This window comes from Thermobia domestica, chromosome 8, assembly GCF_964235325.1.
Source record: "Thermobia domestica chromosome 8, izTheDome1.hap1.1, whole genome shotgun sequence".
NCBI lineage: Eukaryota > Metazoa > Arthropoda > Insecta > Zygentoma > Lepismatidae > Thermobia > Thermobia domestica.
The window spans coordinates 104,429,597-104,449,088 of NC_137461.1; the positions used below are offsets into that span (position 1 = coordinate 104,429,597).

General features: G+C 35.6%; 1 protein-coding gene across 2 annotated transcripts in view; it reads left to right on the forward strand.

Annotated features, from left to right (window-relative positions):
• Nucleotides 1–17,181: 17,181 nt before the first annotated feature.
• LOC145693108 (acid sphingomyelinase-like phosphodiesterase 3b) overlaps nt 17,182–19,492 on the forward strand; it is a 670,115-nt gene continuing 667,804 nt past the window's right edge. For both annotated transcript variants that reach the window (XM_081768814.1, XM_081768813.1), the window contains exon 1: nt 17,182–17,289. In XM_081768814.1, the coding sequence (XP_081624940.1) occupies nt 17,256–17,289 (34 nt within the window). In that variant the 5' untranslated portion in view covers nt 17,182–17,255. The remainder of the gene's footprint in view (nt 17,290–19,492) is intronic.

Sequence of the window (19,492 nt, forward strand, 5' to 3'; positions counted from 1 at the left end):
TTCATATAAGCAATTTAATAGAAATAAGAGGATTAGATTATTTCTTTTGTACAAATACTTTTAATAAATATAATATTGCAATTTCTTTCCACGAAATATTATATTCAAATATCAAAAGAGACTAGCAATTTAAAATGTATTAACAAAGCATTTTGTTATTATATGTTGTGGATTAAGTTTGTGACTAAAGAGCTTGGCAAATGTGGTTAGATATATGGTTTAACAAAAAGGATTTAACTTCCGTTCAACCATGGAGAGCTTGCAGCCATTGAGGCAAGGCGTGTATTTGAGGTTTATTCATAAATCCGATTATGGAAACCATTTCTATTTGTCTTCTTTTTCTCAATAAAGTTTAAGTATTTAAAATGACTTACGCAAAACCATTATTATTTATATCTTCATTTGCTTTAAATTTCTGAGGCGAATTGAAATTGGACAGAGACTGAACTATATAATCTTATTTTAACGTTTCTTGTTAATTAGCATCAAAAGTAGCTGAAGCCTAATAAACCATCAGGATTCTGATTAGAAAACTCGTTGACACAGCCACAAATTTAATGGAATTCTGAATCTCTTTTCCATTGGCATAATTAGAAGATATTGCTGTAAAGTTCAAAGTTCTGAGAATTGAAGTAAACTGTCTTTCGGAAAATTTTTATAATATTTTTTTTTCTAATTTTAGGTACATTCTGTTGCCCGCGGGACAAGATTTAAGGTTGTCTCGTCGCTAAGAGGTGTCATGAAAGTACTGCCTGATCTCGAAAGTTGTAGCTATGTTTATTGAAAGAGATCTCTCTCATCTCGTTTCTTGTCACAAGACCTTTGTCCCTTCGCTAAAAAGTGTTGTGAAAAGTGTAGTATGTTTAAATTGAAAAAGGTCTATCTCTTCTTGTTTCTTGTCACAAGAAGTCTGTCACGCCGCTAAAAGTGTTGTGAAAGTACTGCTTTGTCTCGAAAATTGCAGGTATATTTATTGAAATAGGTCTGCCTCGTATCGGATCTTGTCACAAGATGTCTGTATTGTCTCGTGGGCAACAGTAATTCTACCTCCCCCCCCCTCTATCGTCTTTGCGCTATGCTTGACAACTTAATAGCAATCTCCTTTTCTCGCCTATTTTAGGTTTCACCCATCTCCCAAATTTTAAAAAGCAATTTTGGAGTTCACACCAACTATCACAATATGACAGTAACTTTTATGACAGTCAGGTTTCAAAGAAGTGTGCATGAAACAAAATAGGCAAAGTAGAGTTAGTACTAAGTAAACAAAATGCAGACGCAACATAAAATAGCTTAGCATAAACTGTCTTAAGCTTGACACATGATTGTCATCCAATACAATTTTCCAGTAACTAACGGCGTTTTAGAGAATGATAATGGGCTGGACCTCCATCCATAGTCGAGACTTCATCTTAAATTGCTCTCTCAGACTCCAAGATTGTAAGTAACCCCATTGCATTATAAACATTAAGCTAAATTATTGATCTGAGGGAGAATGTAAAGTTCCCCCTGAATCTTCGGCTCATTCTTGTGGAATGCTCAGAAAACTCTTATGTTAGAGAATGCTTAGGATTTTGTAATGATCTTAGCTATGTTTTTGCATATGGAGCTGCCTTTACTAGGGGTATTTTTCTATTTAATTCCTGATATTAAATTTTCCATATAATTTATGTGTTAAGGCCGTCGAAGCAGCTCATGAGATTTGTGATATGAATGGAGAAAAAACAATGGCACCAAGTACAATCCGCCGTTGATTGTTAGTCTTCAAAAATTAGGCCAATCGATTTATTGAGTTCGATGAAGAGTGATTGAGTCGCCTTTCTCACGAAAATACTCGCAAACGACGAGAAATGGCGAAGCTGATGGATTGTGATTCAAACAAAAATTGTTATGAACCATTTTCACTCATTGGGGAAGGTCCAGAAGCTCAGTTCTTTTTGCCACATGACAACGCCCGCCCTTTTGTCAAAATATGGCCAAATCGGCGATCCAAGAACTCGGATAAAAATTGCTGCCTCATTCTCCACATTGTCCAGAGTTGAAACCATCAGATTTTCATCTCCTTCGATCGCTTTCGAACGCTTTTTGCTGTGTATCGTTCAACAGTGACATAGAATTGAGAGCTTGGTTGGGTGTATTGTTTGAATCAAGACCGGGAGATTTCAATCGAGACTTCAAAAAAAATTATTGAACGATTAGAGAAGCTCGTCAGCAGCTATGGAGTGTATATTATTAGTTAATTTGTTGTAGTTTGTTTGTTTAAAACACATTTTTAAAAACGCGCATGAATTATTTCTCAATCCAATATAACCCCTTTTATCATAAATTTTGTTAGTTTTTAATTTCGCAACTTTTTCATTAAAGACAATCTTTTAGGCTTTGCTGGACACTAAAATAGTATCCCTGATGACTCAATCCAATCAATGAGTTAATCAGTTTAAATGTTTTCCTAGAGTGGCCTCTAACTAATTTTAGCGAAAGTCGAGAATCTCGATAAATCTCAGTTCCCACAAACTGTAGGTTCGTCCTATTCGTTTCAAAAGTTAGGCAATCAACAAAATTAAATGAAACAGCTCTAAAAGTGTAGTCAATGTTATTTCGCCCCCAAGCATAGAAGAACAATGGCATCAAGCTTGCCTGACAACCCATTGAATATTCAAAAAAGTGGCGAACTCTGAACAGGATTGATTGTAAATTACTGGTACCTCATGTGTCTTGATAAACTTCTGCCAAGTGTCTAGATGAAAATCATACGCCTTGTGATTACTTGAAGTCTCTACTTCAACCTCAAATCATGTTACATTGAAATGAACACAACCGTGTCCATGTTTTTCCACGAGTCTACCTGGCTTCTCTGATTCCATTAATTCCATTAATTCTTTCTTAATCAATTACTTAGAATTATCATCCATCTCTTCTATCGTACAAGGGGTAGTATTTGAAACTAGTTCCGGTATCGGAAGATTGCAATTTAATATGTGTGATTTTTATTTGTATGTATATATTTATTTGCTCCAATGTTTCGTCTTCCCCACACCCTCTGATGGGATGGATTAATACGAAAATAACAGTCACTCCAGAAATGTACACTCTACAGATTTCAATACCCTTCCTGGAACGCATGGTTTCAACAAGTTAGAGCTACTTTTCAATCAACAGGTAAATCGTTGCAAATCCTAACTCATCTCAAAAGAATGATGACCTCTGAGATCAGGTGATCTCTGTATGTTCGAGTACTAACTGTGGGGAGAATGAAGTCATTGTATGTCATACGAATCATCCAACTGTTGAAGATATGAAATCGAACATTTAACGAGAAAAAAATATTAGGGGACATAGCACCGGAAACTGTTTAATAACATATTCAAAAGGATTGAGGCTTCATATCAGAGGTTCATACTTTTTACACTTTCTGTAGCAGTAAACGTAAGTACATGAATTTCTGTCCGAGGACGGATCATACAACCTGTAGAGAAACATCAAGCATTTCAATTACAATAACATCATTGTTTTAAAAAAATGAAATGTATTCTTATGATACTTGGAAAAAGAATTGAATTCTGAACTTAGTATATGTAAATCAGTATCTTTATGTTTGTTTCTTTCTTTTTAGAGAAGATCCTAGTATCACTTTCTTATCATCCTAAATCAAATCGTATGGTGATAAGTACTTCCTACATTGCAAAGAAAACTCATCATTCCTCTTTTATCTGTACATTTCAGCGCGATTTGTTTTTTCGTTCTTTACAGTCAACCTATTACCAGACGTCGTTTGCTTTCTCTCTGGTGAATGTGTGTCGGGAGTTGGGATCAGCAGTTTCGACACTCATGTCCTCCTGGGATTGATGTTATCTTTCCCCGATGCCTCTTCGTAGGCTTCCTCACGATTTCTGTCTTCCCTCTGCCATCCCAAGAGAATCAGGTAGATGAAAAGGGTTCCAAAAGGACTCTCCCATCAGTGTCTTGTCCTTCCAACTTCCGTAACCATCAAAATAACTTGTATCTTCCTTCCCATTCTATTTTCATCCTGTATCCGGATCTCCTGTTGTATAGTTCTTGAGAGAGCAGTCTCTTCTTGCTTTTTTGCTCCTTTTGAAGTCAAAATGATGCTAGCAATTCATCAGGACTTATCATAAATGACCCTTGTTCTTTCCATTAACTCGCTAAATTTCCTTTGGAAAAAATGTGTTACCGGTGCCCTAACGGTAAGAAATAAATGATAACGTAACATTTATTCCCCCTTTTCTTGCTGCCTCTTTTCTCCGCGCTTTCGTCAGCAGATTGTACACTAAGCAACATTTCAATTTCATTGGGCTAGGCTGACCGTTCTTTTCCTTTATTTGGTTCGGAAGCAATGGACCAGAACGTAGATGAAAGCATTTATTATATAGTTCATTGCTGAGAATAGCTACTAAGTAACTTCGTACTCATATTAGGAAAAGAAAAAAAAAAGCTGAATGGACAAACGTATTGTACTCAGCGCTTATTATTCTTTCATTCCACTTTTAAAACGTTGTATAATATATTACTAGCTTGTGCCGGTATTAATTTTTGCGAACTAAATTCACATTAACTCAGCAAAAACAAGCATGACAATAATAAGAGACCTGCTTAAATAAGGTAAGGATTCGTATTGTAGTGACAAATCCATGACACTCATAGTCACAGGTTATATATATAACTGGAACCTGATATAACTCTTCTCTATATGAATGCAAACAGCAATTTGAATTTGTTTCTTCCTTACTTCGAATGGAAGGAATACATTCCAACTTGACAGGTCTTTAAAGTATCAGTCAGTGTTCATCTTTTGTCATTTACAAATTGTTCCTTGCTTACAACCTTTCTTTTTTAACTTTCCCAAATTATAGTGTTATTAAGTTTGTTGTGGAATATAATGAAAATGCATATAAGCGTATTAGTATTAAAATGTAATTAACTTAAATATTCGCAACCCAATAAACATAGTAAGTGAAATACAAATTTTCAAATTAATCTTACAAGAAGTGAGTTTCGTTTCACAGTACGTGAAACTACATTAGACTTCCAAACTTTGGGAATTCAACAGCCAAACTTGGAAAATAATATATGTTGAAATAATATATAATTGCAACAGTGGAATAAGGTCAAAGATAGAACCACCGTATTACTCGTTAGGTGAATCCATTTCCAAAAGCCATTACTTGCTATTTCTTACTATTTTGGCTCTATAAAGATAGATATTGAAACCAGAAGGGTTAATTGATGTTTATCATTTCTGGTTGCAATAGAGGAATAAAATTAGAGATGAAACATGTTCTTGCAGTAGTGGATCCATATATTTAAAAAAAATCTTGTCAGTCCATTCCCGTTTTATCCATTGTGCGATCAGTGTTGTAAACGGAAATCGTAGATTTTCACCACTTCCAGTTTCAACAAATAGATAAAAGTTGACATAAAACTTATTTTTGCGATGTTGAATCTGTGTCAAAGAAAAAAAACGCTTTTCAATATCTCTTACAATTTTTTCCTCTATAGAAATAAGTATTGAAAAGCATTAGTAAATTTAAACCATTTTCGGTTTCGATACAGTGTTGTGGATAATGATGGTATGTTCTCTTAAGACGTTGAATCAATTGCGTAAAAAAAGAGCTTGTCCCTATCTGTTACTGGCTTTGTTATATGCCGATCAACGTTGAAAACTGGAAATAGTTATTTTGTACCACTTTCGATTTGATTGGAGGGTTAACAGAGAAGATGGGAGATATTCTTGGGACGCTGAATTGCTTGCAATAAACCACTTGTCGATATCTTTTACTCTATAGTTTTTGCTCTATAGAAATCAGTATTGAAGCTGGAAGTAATAATAACCCACATCCGGTTTCTGTAGAGTATAGTGGAATGGTGGTGATATACTTCCTTGAAAAGCTGAATCGATTGCAATGAAAAAACAAGAAGGCTTGTCGCTACCCATTACTGTTTTTGGCTCTATGGCGAGAAACGTCGAAAAAGGAAATTTTATTTCTATCACTTCAGATTTGAATAAACAGGGAAAGAGATATAACCTAATCTTGGAACACTAAATCGACTGAAAAAAAAACATCTCGACATCTCTTACTATTTTTGCTCTGATACGTGCCAAGAGACGAACGGACGGACACAGCCGTTTTATCAGACTTTCGACACTTAAGTATGGCATAGTTTGGAAGTCTAAAAGTGATTTTTTTTTATGTTTGTGCGCTTCTTTGTATATTTTTGCGCTGTACAAATATGCAGTATTAGACCGTTTAAAATTATTTTTTAAAGGAGTTTAGTTTACCTAACCTCGTTTATATACATATTTACTGCGTTTTAGCGACGGACTGGCACGTTCACGAGTCTTCGACATAAGCCCCTCTTCAAGGAACTCCCCTCCCCCGTATTAACAAATCGACAACACACCCACACCTAACAGTAATGCCCAACATTAACAAACAATATATATATAGGGCCGGATTTAGGGAATGCAAGGGTACACGTGCACACACCCCCTCTTCGTTGTAAATATACACTATCTAAAATGAGAAGCTAGCAGTGAAAATAGCAACACATTCCGAAAATTTCTGCTATAATGTTCCTATTTGTGGCTTAAAAGAAAGCAGAGCTTTGCAAAAGCAATAGTTTAAGTTGATTTTCTGGAGGTTGAAGGAATAGAATTCACCAAACAAAATAATATAACATTTGTCAAGTGGAGAAGAAAACAGAAAACAGGAAGAGAGGACAGTTTTGCCCTGCATTCCACTTGCGACCCTCTTTAAAATACTTTCCTCCGTTCCACACATCAGGGTTGTCAGGGATAAAGAATATTGTCTCATGTCATTTTGAAGAGTTTCAGTATGATTAGATATTTTGGAGGTTATTGGTGCACCCCCTCAAACAATTGTGAATCAGGTCCTATGTTTGTGTGTGTGTAATGTTAGGATATGAGGGATGGAAATGTGGATGCGGGTTGCTAACAACTATGGCAAAACTGTACACTTTAATAAAAGTGCTCCAGTTATTACACAAGAATCCAAGGTGAAAATAATTAAACAATTTGAAATATAATGCTTTCATACATACAGTATATATGAAATCACTTTTAGTCCTCGATGAAATTACATTCCTTAATTACTTTATAACACAAATGAATTACATTATATCAATTGCAATATTAATTAGAATGATAATGTAATTTTTTGCTTGTCCAGTTGACTGTAATTTGTACATACACAGACTACGATACAAAAGAATAAAAATACTGGTGAAGAGAATCAAAAAACGTGATCGATTCGATCACGTACAAACTCACGTTCATTTTTACATACATTTTGAATAAAGCATATAGATGAACAAAGTTTACAAACTTGTTAAGTAGTTTTTGTTATAAGTCAGCTTGGTTAATGTATTGATATATCTATTCGGTCGATTTCATCTGTAAAATCTTAGATTACTCTAAAAGGCGTTGTTTAACGATACAAATATATCTTCGGCTTAATATAGTACATCTTCTGTTTACATGCCTTATTTTATTATATTGGTTTCTTGATTTTTCTCTTTTTTTTGATGTATTTTCTTTCTGTTATTACATCATACTAGCTGAATCTACGTTCTCTAGACAGCGTATCATTCATATATGCGTATAAATTTCCTTGTTATTCCTCACAACATCTGTACATGTCCCTTTACAGACACAAGTGAAAGACGTCTTGATAAAAATCGGCAAGGTGTATCATAAAATGAAGATTTTTCGATTATTTTTTCAATATTTCGCACCGTTTGCAAGATTTGAGCATATTTCCGGTTGAAGTTTCTAATTCATGTATATCAGTATTTGCTTTCATCTTGTATGCAGTATGAAATAAGCAAATACATTGCATACATAATTATAGTATTAGTGATATATGGTGTTCATTGGGCAAAACACTTCAAACAATAAAGATTCATCGTATCCTGGAGAAATGGTTATCCTTCATTCTTCATTATCATTTAGCCATGAAACAAACGCCTGAGTGATATTCAACCCCTGTATATAACTGTGTTGTGTTGGAGTGCATAACTCATATGATATGATGCTCTACTTTTTTCAAAAAAAAAAAAAAATCAACACTTCCATTGTATCCATAAAAATGAAATAAAGCAATAATGGGTATGATTTTTTTTAAAATATTCAATTAGAACTGGACAATCTACACAAAATTTCGAATGGACCAGTGAAAACAGCACGTTTCTAGTATTTGTGGTTATCGAGATATCATTGTCGAAAGGATTTGAGACAAACATTAAAACTTTTCTATGAAGACAAACATATAAACCTACATAGTATTTTAATATATAGATTATCCATTCGTTTGATTATTTATTTATTCTATTATTATTTATTACATTTATTCTCCTTTCTTCTAAAAAGAAACATCGGTCAGCAGATTATACGTAGGATAAAGGAGGGACACATGACTTTTTTTTTTTTTTTTTTTGCCAACGAAAAAGAGACTGTTTATTATCACTTCGTTATCTTACAATGCAGGTTACATGAAATTTCAATCTTTGTAAAACAAATAAGTTATAAAATGGTTATTTTCTCAATCGTAATGGCTCGATAATATACAGTAGTTGCGGACAAAAGCTCCTTTCATCTATCTTCCCTGACAGAGTTGGACAGATAGTGCAATGAACAAATTATTTCCAAAGAGCAATTTATTATACTACAACTTCTTAGTGGCCTGTAGTCGTCTCTTTTCCGTCGTTCTATAGACTATGCTGAGAACTTGTCGGGATAAAATAAATAACTTTCATGGAACTATTTGATAATTTTACCCAGTCTTCTGTAGATATTGTACCTTCGCATAGTTCTAGACACTCATTTAAAAGTCAGTAATGGAAGCGTTGCTGCCAGACAAGAAAAGTTGAAATGCAGACAATAACTAAACTGAAGAGATGGTAGGACGTCTTCAGTAAGTCTTCAAATTTTAACCTAGCATTTTCTTTTTCAGAGCCCCAGGGTACAATTTCATTTTCCAAATAAACTTTTCGCTGGTGATGAGATCAGCTATTAGGTTTTGTTTTGATGTTTATGGGTTTGATACTGTAAAAAAGCGGAAAAATAAATCCAGTTTTTGCCTGTAGTATATTAGGTTGCCAATGTTCTAGAATCGCTTGGAGGTCCAGTAATATCTCTTGATATACAGTCCTGGGTTGTGATATTATTACCATTTGATTACTATTTTTTTTAAAGGGCAGTTTAAAATCTTTGCAACCTTTTCTGGGCTTTTTAATATTTCAATAGTTGTTACGGATTCACACTTCGGAAAGTGTAGAATGAAAAATGATTTATGAGTCACCATCCTGACAAACACTAAAATAACCGGTGAAAAAGCACGCTATTCCAACCTACCAGTAACCGTTTGAATCTTGAGATTTCCTTGTTACCGATGGTTCTCTTTGATTCAAAATGAATTTTTAAAGAAGCTGTATAGTTAAGATTGTTTGAAATCGGTTGATTCTTTGTGAAACGCTCCTATATTCTTGTGCAGATCTTTGTTTCTCGAGTTTAGTCATTTTTGTAACTATACGATCCATATTTCGCAATTTATTTGTAAATTATTAATTTTAGACTCTTACAAAGTCAACAGTATGTAAGTGCATCAAATGATGTCCACTAATTTTATCAGTTTACATATCACCTTAGTAAAATAATAATAAAATGAAATTTTCTTTTTGTCTTGTGAACTGCTGTGTATTAGTTTATAACAAACGATTGAGTTTTCTTTTTTTCTTTTGACATATGAAATGTGCGTGTTACATGCAAGATCATGCATGCTATTTTCATGGCTTTTTCTAATAACTGAAATTAAGTTACTCCTTCCTTTTGTACTATTACATTTCTCCTAAAACATTCAAACCAATATTGCTATTTATCAAATCTTATCTTTCAGTTACTGGTTCTACTTCTTTTTCATTTTTTTAAAAAAGAAATATTAATACATGTTTTATTAATATAAAGATACCATACCTATTTAGAGAAAAGATTTGTATATATTTACCTCCAAAAAGAACTGTAAAAGAGATAAAGTGTCCAAAAGATAAGAGATATCAGGTGGTGGATTGACGTTGTTAAATAAAAAAAATAAAACACAGACGATAGTAGATAAAAGAAAAAAGATGGTAAAAGAAGGAAAGAAAAAGAAAGGAAAGCGAAACTCAATAAAAAGCAAACAGTAAACACTTCAGAACATGCAACTAGTCACGTAGAGTACATCATCAGAGACTTTAAGGGCTTTTCTACGCGCTTAGCTGAGGGTAACAAATTTTCCCTTCAGTTTATTTTGTTTACAAAAAAACGAGGGCGTCCATCTCTCTCTCTCTCTCCGTTTCTCTCTCACTGACATACGCACACTTAAAGCAAAAGACCGTTGTCATTTTATACAATAGGTTTCAGAAAACGTTTGTTCGCTCATCAAGTACTACTTGTTAAATTTGACGTCATCTACGTTTTTTTTCTCTATGTTGAGCTGGGGGGTACTTGTCAAGAGCGGTACGATATGATTGATGTCCGGGACTTCACATAAAGTCACGCAGCTGCCCTCTCTGCATGCCACAATTCCCAACACACTCTCAGTTGTTTATGGGTTATATACATACTGTATTGCTAATAGTAGGGGTTAACTGCAAGAATGTACACTACTTCTCTTTAATATTTATTTTCGCCAAGCCAGAAACAAAAGTGAGACTCTTACATTGGGCTTAGACAGGACTTATCTGCAAAGTAACATTCATATCGCTTACTAAGACTACTCCTCCGATGTGTGACGACATGATTCTCAGCTCTTATTTTGTATTTAGCTTTACAACAATAGATAAGAGACGGCTTGCGGCGATATACCCACTTTTCTTTAAAAGTTCGTTAACCAACAAGAGTTACAGATCGTGTGTAGGAAGGAATTTAGAATATTAATTGGTGGCCTGACACTATGTTTGAGTTAAGTTTACCGGTAATTAATTTAGTTTTGGTAGGTAATTACTACCTGAGAAAATAGTGGTAGAATACATGTGAACTGGCTCTTTAGAACGGGCGGATTTACAGATATTGATAATCCACCAATTGGTCATAGAGGGTAAGCATTATACCACTTATGTTTATAACCACATATAATTTTTAACTGTAACGTAAGACATAATTTTGGAAATAAAAATACATAAAAAGTATATATTATTTTTGTTTTTATTTAACTTTATAAACATTGTTATATTAGGAAAGATTCACATTAGAAGGAAGGTGATTTTTTTTTCGTTTAGGTAAAGCACATTAGAAAATAACTTAAGTGTGCAAATGCCTTCTGAATTCAGTACTTCTCTCACATATGTTGTCTATGTTGACTTTTAGTTCATTTTGGGCCAAATATCTCTTTCTGAATTCGCCAGAAAAGAACGGAGACCTGGTTTTGATGTATAAAAGCTTTGAAAAAGCTAGTTCACATGACATTTGTATTACAGCCTGTAATTTGTGTATAATCACTGGAAATGCTCGATATATTTCAGAAATTTATTAATTTTATTTACCGTTATTAAATAAATTTTTGAGGTGTCGCCGTGATTGGAAAACTAATGTACCCTAGTAGGTACCAACTAATACAGGATCCGCTGTTGTATATATATATATATATATATATATATATATATATATATATATATATGAAATACAATTTATACATCACTAATTCGTTTCATTTTTACGCCCATATATGTTTAATATTCAGAACTGTATAGCACATATAGCTTTAATAAATTACTATGGGTGAATCTCCCACGTAGAATAACCAAAATTTGAGCAAATCATGCGTCTAATCGAAAGGTATTGTATGTGTTCCTCAGAAATCGCCTGCCACTTTGGTTATATTGTAATGATTTGGACCGAGATTTATCCCCCTCACCAATTTATTATAAAATTTGTTAAATACAGATGTCTTTGATTACAGAGACTAAAATAGTGTCTATCTTGTTATTGATCAGATTAGAGGAAATAGGTGTTTTGCACGGTGCCCCTTCTCTCAAGGCAGTCTCCAAAGCGCTTGCTGGTTCTGGTGAGTTTTGAAGGATACCTCCTAAGCTCAAGGCAGCTTCGCGAAGCTTGGTTGTAGTAAGGATCCCTAGTCCAATGGGACCTCGGGTAAGGATAGGTGTACCCGTAATCCAGTGTGACCTCAGGACTGGTGTAGGTTATTTGATCAGTTGATCGACTGATGCTGGGTCCCTCGGTGGTCCGGCTTTTATCTGTCCTCTTCGGCTCCTTCCGTGAGGTTCGTCTTCTTTCGGCGTTCTTCGGTGTCTTTCGTGTCGGCTTCTTGTCTGCTAGGCTGTTTACAATCAATTTCACGTGTTGTGTTGACATCTTCTTTTGCCGTGATGTGGGGATCCTTACAATATGTAACTTTACATGATATCGACACTGTCTGCTGGATTGCCATGACGAACAAAATAGTGACCTATCATATCCCACAATGCTCAATGGTTCGATACGTTAATGGGTCGTGCAGGCCAAGAACGGAGCGGTCTTGAAAAGGGCTTATATGCACTGTGGAAATATATTTTTTTTTATCGTCTTCAGGTATAAGAGCCAATCAACATTAGATTTCTAAGCAAGGAGTTGGCGCTGCCATCAGTTTTCTCACGTGACGTCATCGTTTGTCAGTTATCAGCATTATTTCATCTGCTTCGCTTGTGTCGTGTGAGTTGTGAACTTGCTTCAGAAAGAACAGGTGGAAATTTAATTCTACTGCATATCTGTCTGGTGCTCCTTTTTACTTCTATTGTAGCCATAAGTAGCTTAAATAAAACCAACCGTGTATTCGTTTCAATTTCTTAGACTACTGTATCTAGGTTTGGACATACATTTTTCTACTTATTTTCTTGTCTGTCCGCACCATGACTCCTTCATATCCCAGTCGACGGTTTGATTCAAAATTACCATATATATCTGATGCCAGATCCGGAAGTAGTTCTGAGTTGTGAAGCAAGAGGCGCTGCTGTACCTGTCATGTGACTAGTCGCGTGATATTTCAAGTTTGTCAGCGAGTTTACTGTCTATATATTATTTCTAGTCTATGGGGTACACATTCTGCGATACAACTTTGATCTCTGAGAGCTTCCCTGATATAGCGTTTACTAATGGGGTACTTACTCTCAATACGTAGCAGCTGAGATCGCATGTTGCACTCTATGGCTTACCATACCATCACATTTTACATTTGACCATCATGATGTTCAACAATGCACGCTGATAGATTGCATTCACTACAACTCCCATCCTGAAAAGTTGAGGAAGGACTCGAAGGACAACGTAACCAACCATTTTCAGTTCAGCTCATCAGCAGCGATATTATCACGTCTACTCTAGGTTGAGGCGTTTATAGTTGTGGTTCAAAGGAAGTTGACGCAAAGGCATCCATCAACATTTACTAATCTACTATTGACTGCAGTTCTCTTCAACTCTTTTCCACAATCTGTCTTTGCACGTTGCATCGTATTGTTACTTCTTGAGCTCCTAGGTGGCTAAGCGGTTAGCGTACACACCTTTAGCATGGGAGACCAGGGTTTGATTCCCGGCGGGAGTTCATGTGGTTCGTAATCTACGTTAATCACTAGGCTCACGTCTTATATAACCTCGCTGCTGAACGAGACGCTAAACTCTCAATCAACTCAACTCAACTATTTCTTCTTGATTTCGTCACATCCCATGAGTTTATTCCCTCGATTACTTCTTATTTTCTGGTATCCAATCAAGGATTTCATTTGTCCACCGTTTATCAGTTCTTCTTGCAACATGTCTTACGCACTGACTCTTCAATACATTTTTTATTTTTGTGATAATATACATCACTCTTGTCACTCTTGTCATGTTTTAAATTCATGTGATTACTTTCCCTTATTTGTGGATGATAGTATATACCTATCCATGTTTCGTTCTATAGTCTGCAGACGATGCATCGTCTGATTTTTTTAATATATATGTAGTTTTCGAAGGCCATAGCCTCTTTTCGTCACATAGGGTACTCATGTACACCAGTTTGAATGAACTAACCAATATCAATATGTAACTGCAGAATATCTTTAAATTTAATGCAGAAAACCTAGCAAACAGGCAACAATGATATTATAGAAATGTTTAAGAAAGTTTATAAAATTGGTTTCATAGCAAGGTAAAGACCTCTTTAGACAGGGAAAACAACTCTAAATGTAGAGATGAGAAAAAAATTCTAGTAAGAGATAGTTTCCTTGACTTTCCTTCTTTTATGAATAAATCTCTAATTTGCGCTAGAGCAATGCAAGTAGTTGGATCATTTGAAACGTTCCAAAGGTGAGAATAACTTAATGCATTTCAATTTCATGCACTTCAACTTGCCATTTTTTTTAAATTTCTGGAAATAAATAAATAATTATAGTCATCATTTTGTAAAATGAAAGAGCTAATCTTTAATATAACGTTTCATGCATATCCCCTGTAGGGTAGAGACGACGAATAATAATGAAGCCAACGTTTAGGTCTCACTGGAACACTAGAGCTCTCTCGTGGTGAAGCAATTAGCGTGCGCATCTTTGGCGTGGGAGATCCGGATTCGATTCCGGTGAAAGCTCATTGGTTCGGATGCCATGTTAAGCTGTACGTCCACGTCTCATATAGCTTCGATGCTGAAAGCAGGGTTGAATTCAGGGGGTAGCCCGGGGGGGAATCTCCCCCCGAAGAAAATTCATTCCCCCCCGGAGAAACTCCCAAAATTTCAGTCACAAAATGTAGAAATTACTTCACCCAATTATTTGCTTTTCTGTCCGTGTACGTGCAGACGAAATCCGATCTCTCAATATACATATAAATGACGCAGACCCATTCTATATAAATGTTAACATGTAACATCTAAGATAGAATACCAAATAGTGAATAAAACTTGTATTTCTTAACGCTATGACTGAGTTTGGCAGAACATGAAATTGTTAATTGTTGAAGAAAGGTTTGTATTTTAGTAGGTACTATACTCTCGCCCTATATTATATATTAGTAGGTAGCACTAGCACAGGTTGAGATACGAAAGGAAAGATAGGGAAGATCTTTCGATCATTCCATATAATCTCTCATGTCAGCAGACTTCAGTTCTTGAAAATATACAGTTCCTACATTATTTGAAATAGGGCGCCTAAATCCCATTTCTCGCATCGGAAGTAACAGACGTAAATGTGTTTTACGATTGTTAAAGTAAACACATCTTTCTTTAATTAAAAATAATTCAGTTAAAGGGTGAGATTCAGTGGGCGTCATTTAGAGAGATCAGGGAGGAACAGTTATCCCTCCTTGATTAGAGACTTATATAGAATTTATCAATATGATAATAGTATATAAGTGAAAGATTGCTATTGAAGGTGGCCAAGATCCTGCTCAGTGCCGTTCCATGGGGGAGGGGCAAGCGGGGCGACGGCCCCGGGCGCCGAAGTAAGGGGTGAAAAATTCGGGAGGGAAAAAGAAAAGAAAAGAAGGAAAGAAAAACAGAGGAATGAAATACATGTGGACATATATAAAATGAAAGGAAAAAAGTAATGAAAAGTGCTCAAAATCAAGGAAAAGCAGGGTTTACTTTTTAAAATTTTCCCACCTTTGGCGGCTGGTCTGTCGACCTCACTCATATATACGGGGATGCCGTCGTATACTCTCGCGCCAAGCGCTGATTTTCCACGACACGGCACTAATCCTACTGAAGATTTCGTCAACTAAACTATTGATGTATATGCAGTGAAGAAACCAAGGCTAATATGTTTGATTTAGAATCAGAAGTGTGAGAAAGAATGATAACTTTTTATTAAGATATTCCTAAGTATGTTTGTTTTAGGAGAAAAAATATTTCAGTTAATTTAAATCTTTTTAAAAATTTTTACATTAGTAACAAACAGTAATTACTGAATATAGGAAATAATAAAAATAGTTACTGTAAATAGCAGTTAAAGTTTAGTGTAAACTATTTTTGCCAGTCTTTATTTAATGTTTTAGATGAAATCAAACGATTGTTTTCTTAAAATTATAATCTCATTGAATATTTATCAGCAATTAGTCTCAATATTAGGTAAGATGTGTATGTGAATGGAATTGTTAAATATGCTGCTTTCTTGAAAAAAATACAGAAAAATAACCCTCCCCCGAGCAGTTGACATTCCCCCCCGGGTGTAAATGTCTGAATTCAACACTGGCTGAAAGGGACGCTGAACTCAAATCAAAAGCATTTACAACTTCTCCTGCGATTAGCAAAATCAAGCAGTACTAAATCTAGTCGGAGGAATGATGAGTGATACCACATTCACCAGACGGCGTCCACCCAGCGTCGTGAGGACAATTGGAGAGCTACTTGAAAGAAATGACTGACGAACTGCAATATAGAAAGACGGCGACAGGAATTGGTGTATTGATCACATGTCACTCCCAAAGGTATGAGTACCCACAAACTAGGCTACCAAGACTTGTACCTGTTAGAGCTGTTAGGTAGTAGCTCCGTTTAGTTGTGGAATCACTATGAAACAATTGGTGGAATGAACATGTGAGAGGAAACGGAGAAACCCGAGAAAATCCAGGGACCCCACGTTTTCACCACAAACTCATTTAATCTGAGGTTGAACCAGAGACCCTCGCACCCCAGATGAGCTGTCTACCGCTGAGCTACCGTACCTAAGCACTTCTGTGTATGTTGATAAAATCATTTTCACCGCTCTATTCTATACTATTGTCATTTTAATTTAATGCCAGTAGTTATCTGATTTACGCTTTATTAAAACGAATAACTTTCCGTCGACATACTTTGAATCCACGCTTTTCATATAATCTTTTCGAACTCAACGTACTTGGGTACTAATTATACAAAACTTTATTTGACATTCAGCAATAATAACTTTAATTTACAAATTGTCATCACCAGCATGATATCGATCAATTTCCTTTCCTTTTTTTTCTTCATTGGAAGGTTTGTTTGACGGTTATATTTTTGAACTTTCACAACCCCCTTGTGGGCTGCCTGCCAAATACTCTGCAGGGGATATGTGTAAACTACAGTCGGTGGTCGAGGAAACAGGCCTTTCCGCATAGAGTAATGGGTCAGTAGGATGTCGTTAATATCAGCGGCCTTGCAAAAGGTCAACCTGTTGGTTCCATTATTCAAACGCCAGCCCACTAAAATGGCTTTTGTCTTCTTTCCACAGGGTACTTTTGGCAAATCACGGACATCCACTACGACATGAACTACAGTACGAATGGAGACCCGAAGAAAAGTAAGTAACGATCTAATTTATGTCCTCTTATTATTATTTTTTTTTTTACTAAACTGCATGTGAAAATACAAAAGTATATACATATTATTGCATTTGTACTTTATTGTACGGGTAATATAGAGTTTCCATCGAAGAGAAAAATGTGCCACAGCTTTATTCCCCGATGACGTAGGAAGACAATTCTACACGATTATATGTATAAGAGAGAACTCATAAAATCGTACAATTCAGGTAAGAACATGGGTGGATAAAGAGATATTGAAATTATTTTAGCAAAGAGAGTTACGGTATTGGATTGTTAGTTTCAACAATGGTAAACTACTTAGCGCTACTGGCCACGAAGGTCCATAGCCGAAAAGATGGATATTCCTGTAAAGAGGTAATGTCAGTACAGGGGTTTTCAAAGTAATTATTTCTGGCTTTTTAGACTTGAATTTCCTACTTCTTAATTTCAGTAGCCCGTAATTATCTCTCGATGCTGAGGGATTCGATCAATGTCAATGTGAATTGAGTCTAGATGTGCCGAATGTCGAATAGAATGGACCTTGTCTAGATGTGAATTGATTTTCAGTAAGACAGAAAGAAAGGAAAGAAAAAAGAAAAACAGTAAAGATATCCGTTTTGTAAAAACGTGTATCGTTGCAAAAAAGCATTAAGCCACATTCAACTGTTTTTACGTTAACTAGCATAATGTACTTGATCTAGAAGGTAATGCTAACAGTTTTTTACGGGTAAACTCAAGGGCGCCGATCCTGGGGGGCCGAGAGAGCCCGACCCCTCCCCTCAAAGCTGATGTGGGCCCCTTATTTTATTTAAGAATATACAATATTTGGCATAATTTGAATGCAGTTTGTCTTAAAATCCTCGTATATGCCTTCTGTATCTGAATAGCTCCCCCCCCCCAATTTACAGAGAAATCGGCGCCCTTGGGTAAAGTGTTTCATAAAAAAATAAGAAAGAAGTAAATATTTTCATTATATACGATGAGCATTGTGAAACTATGCTTTTCTAACATCTTGCCGTTTTAATTCTTCTGATGCGTAGGATGCTTTAGAGTCCTTTTTGATTTGAACTCTTTTGCGAGATCCTTTTCCATCCTGATCCTTTTGATTAGGTTTCTTGTATAATTTTATTTTGCCAGGACCCTTCTGCCGAAACATGCAACGTACCGGCTTTTGCTTTCAGCTCCTTAAGTCGACCCCCTCCTTTACACAACTTTTTCACATTGCCATTTTTTATACTCGTCTCTGCTTTGTCTGCTCTGCTCTGCTAAGTTCTTTTTCAGTGTATGGTTAATGTGGCATGGAAACGAACATTTTCATTTCACTCATGAGAATGAACTGCTGTTTCAAGGGAATTTAACTTGGGTTATCTTCATCCGAAGAAAGAAAAACTCTGTCGCGATCTCTCGTAGTTATACAAAAAGTAAGACTTTATATACTCAAATAATAATAATAATGATAATAAATATTTAAAATCAGTGTCAAAATGCCCCACGATGCGGTCCCATTTCATTTGCGTTGATCAATGGAGATGTTTATGGTGTTAGTTGGTCTCGAAGATGAAACATCTTGAAAATTATGTGCTGAGAATGGTTGTCTCCAGAAGGTTCGTGATTGATGCCTGATGATATCACTAAAGATGTTCAAATCCTCATGCAGCAATGCAATCCTAGCATCTCTTGTATATCTAGGGATGATGCGGGCAGCTTGCTTTAAGACTCATTGAAGAATGATCTGTTTCTATGTATAATATTGTGGATTTTAGATTGTGAGATTAGTATCCCTTTAAGAGGCGAGGCTATATGAGATGTGATCATACAGCCTAATTTGATCCGAACTTCATGATCTCCCGCCGGGAATCAAACCCTAGTCTTTTAATATTATGAAGTATTGTGGGAAATGAAATGAAGTCGTTAAGTTTTACGTCCCACGGTTATGCCGGCTAGGCGAAAGGAAACGGCAATGCTGAGTAATGAATGAAATGGTGGAATGAAGAAAGGGAGGAAACGGGAGAACCCATAGAAAACCCACGCACATGGTGTTTGTCCACCACAAAGTTCACTTGGCGGGAGCAGGGTTTGAACCTGAGACCCCATGAGCTAGAGGTTATAACGAAATACTTTAGTTTGTATAATATTTACCTGTACCGTGGGCAAAAAGTGCTCATAAATATGTAATATACTTAGTAGAATATTCATTTT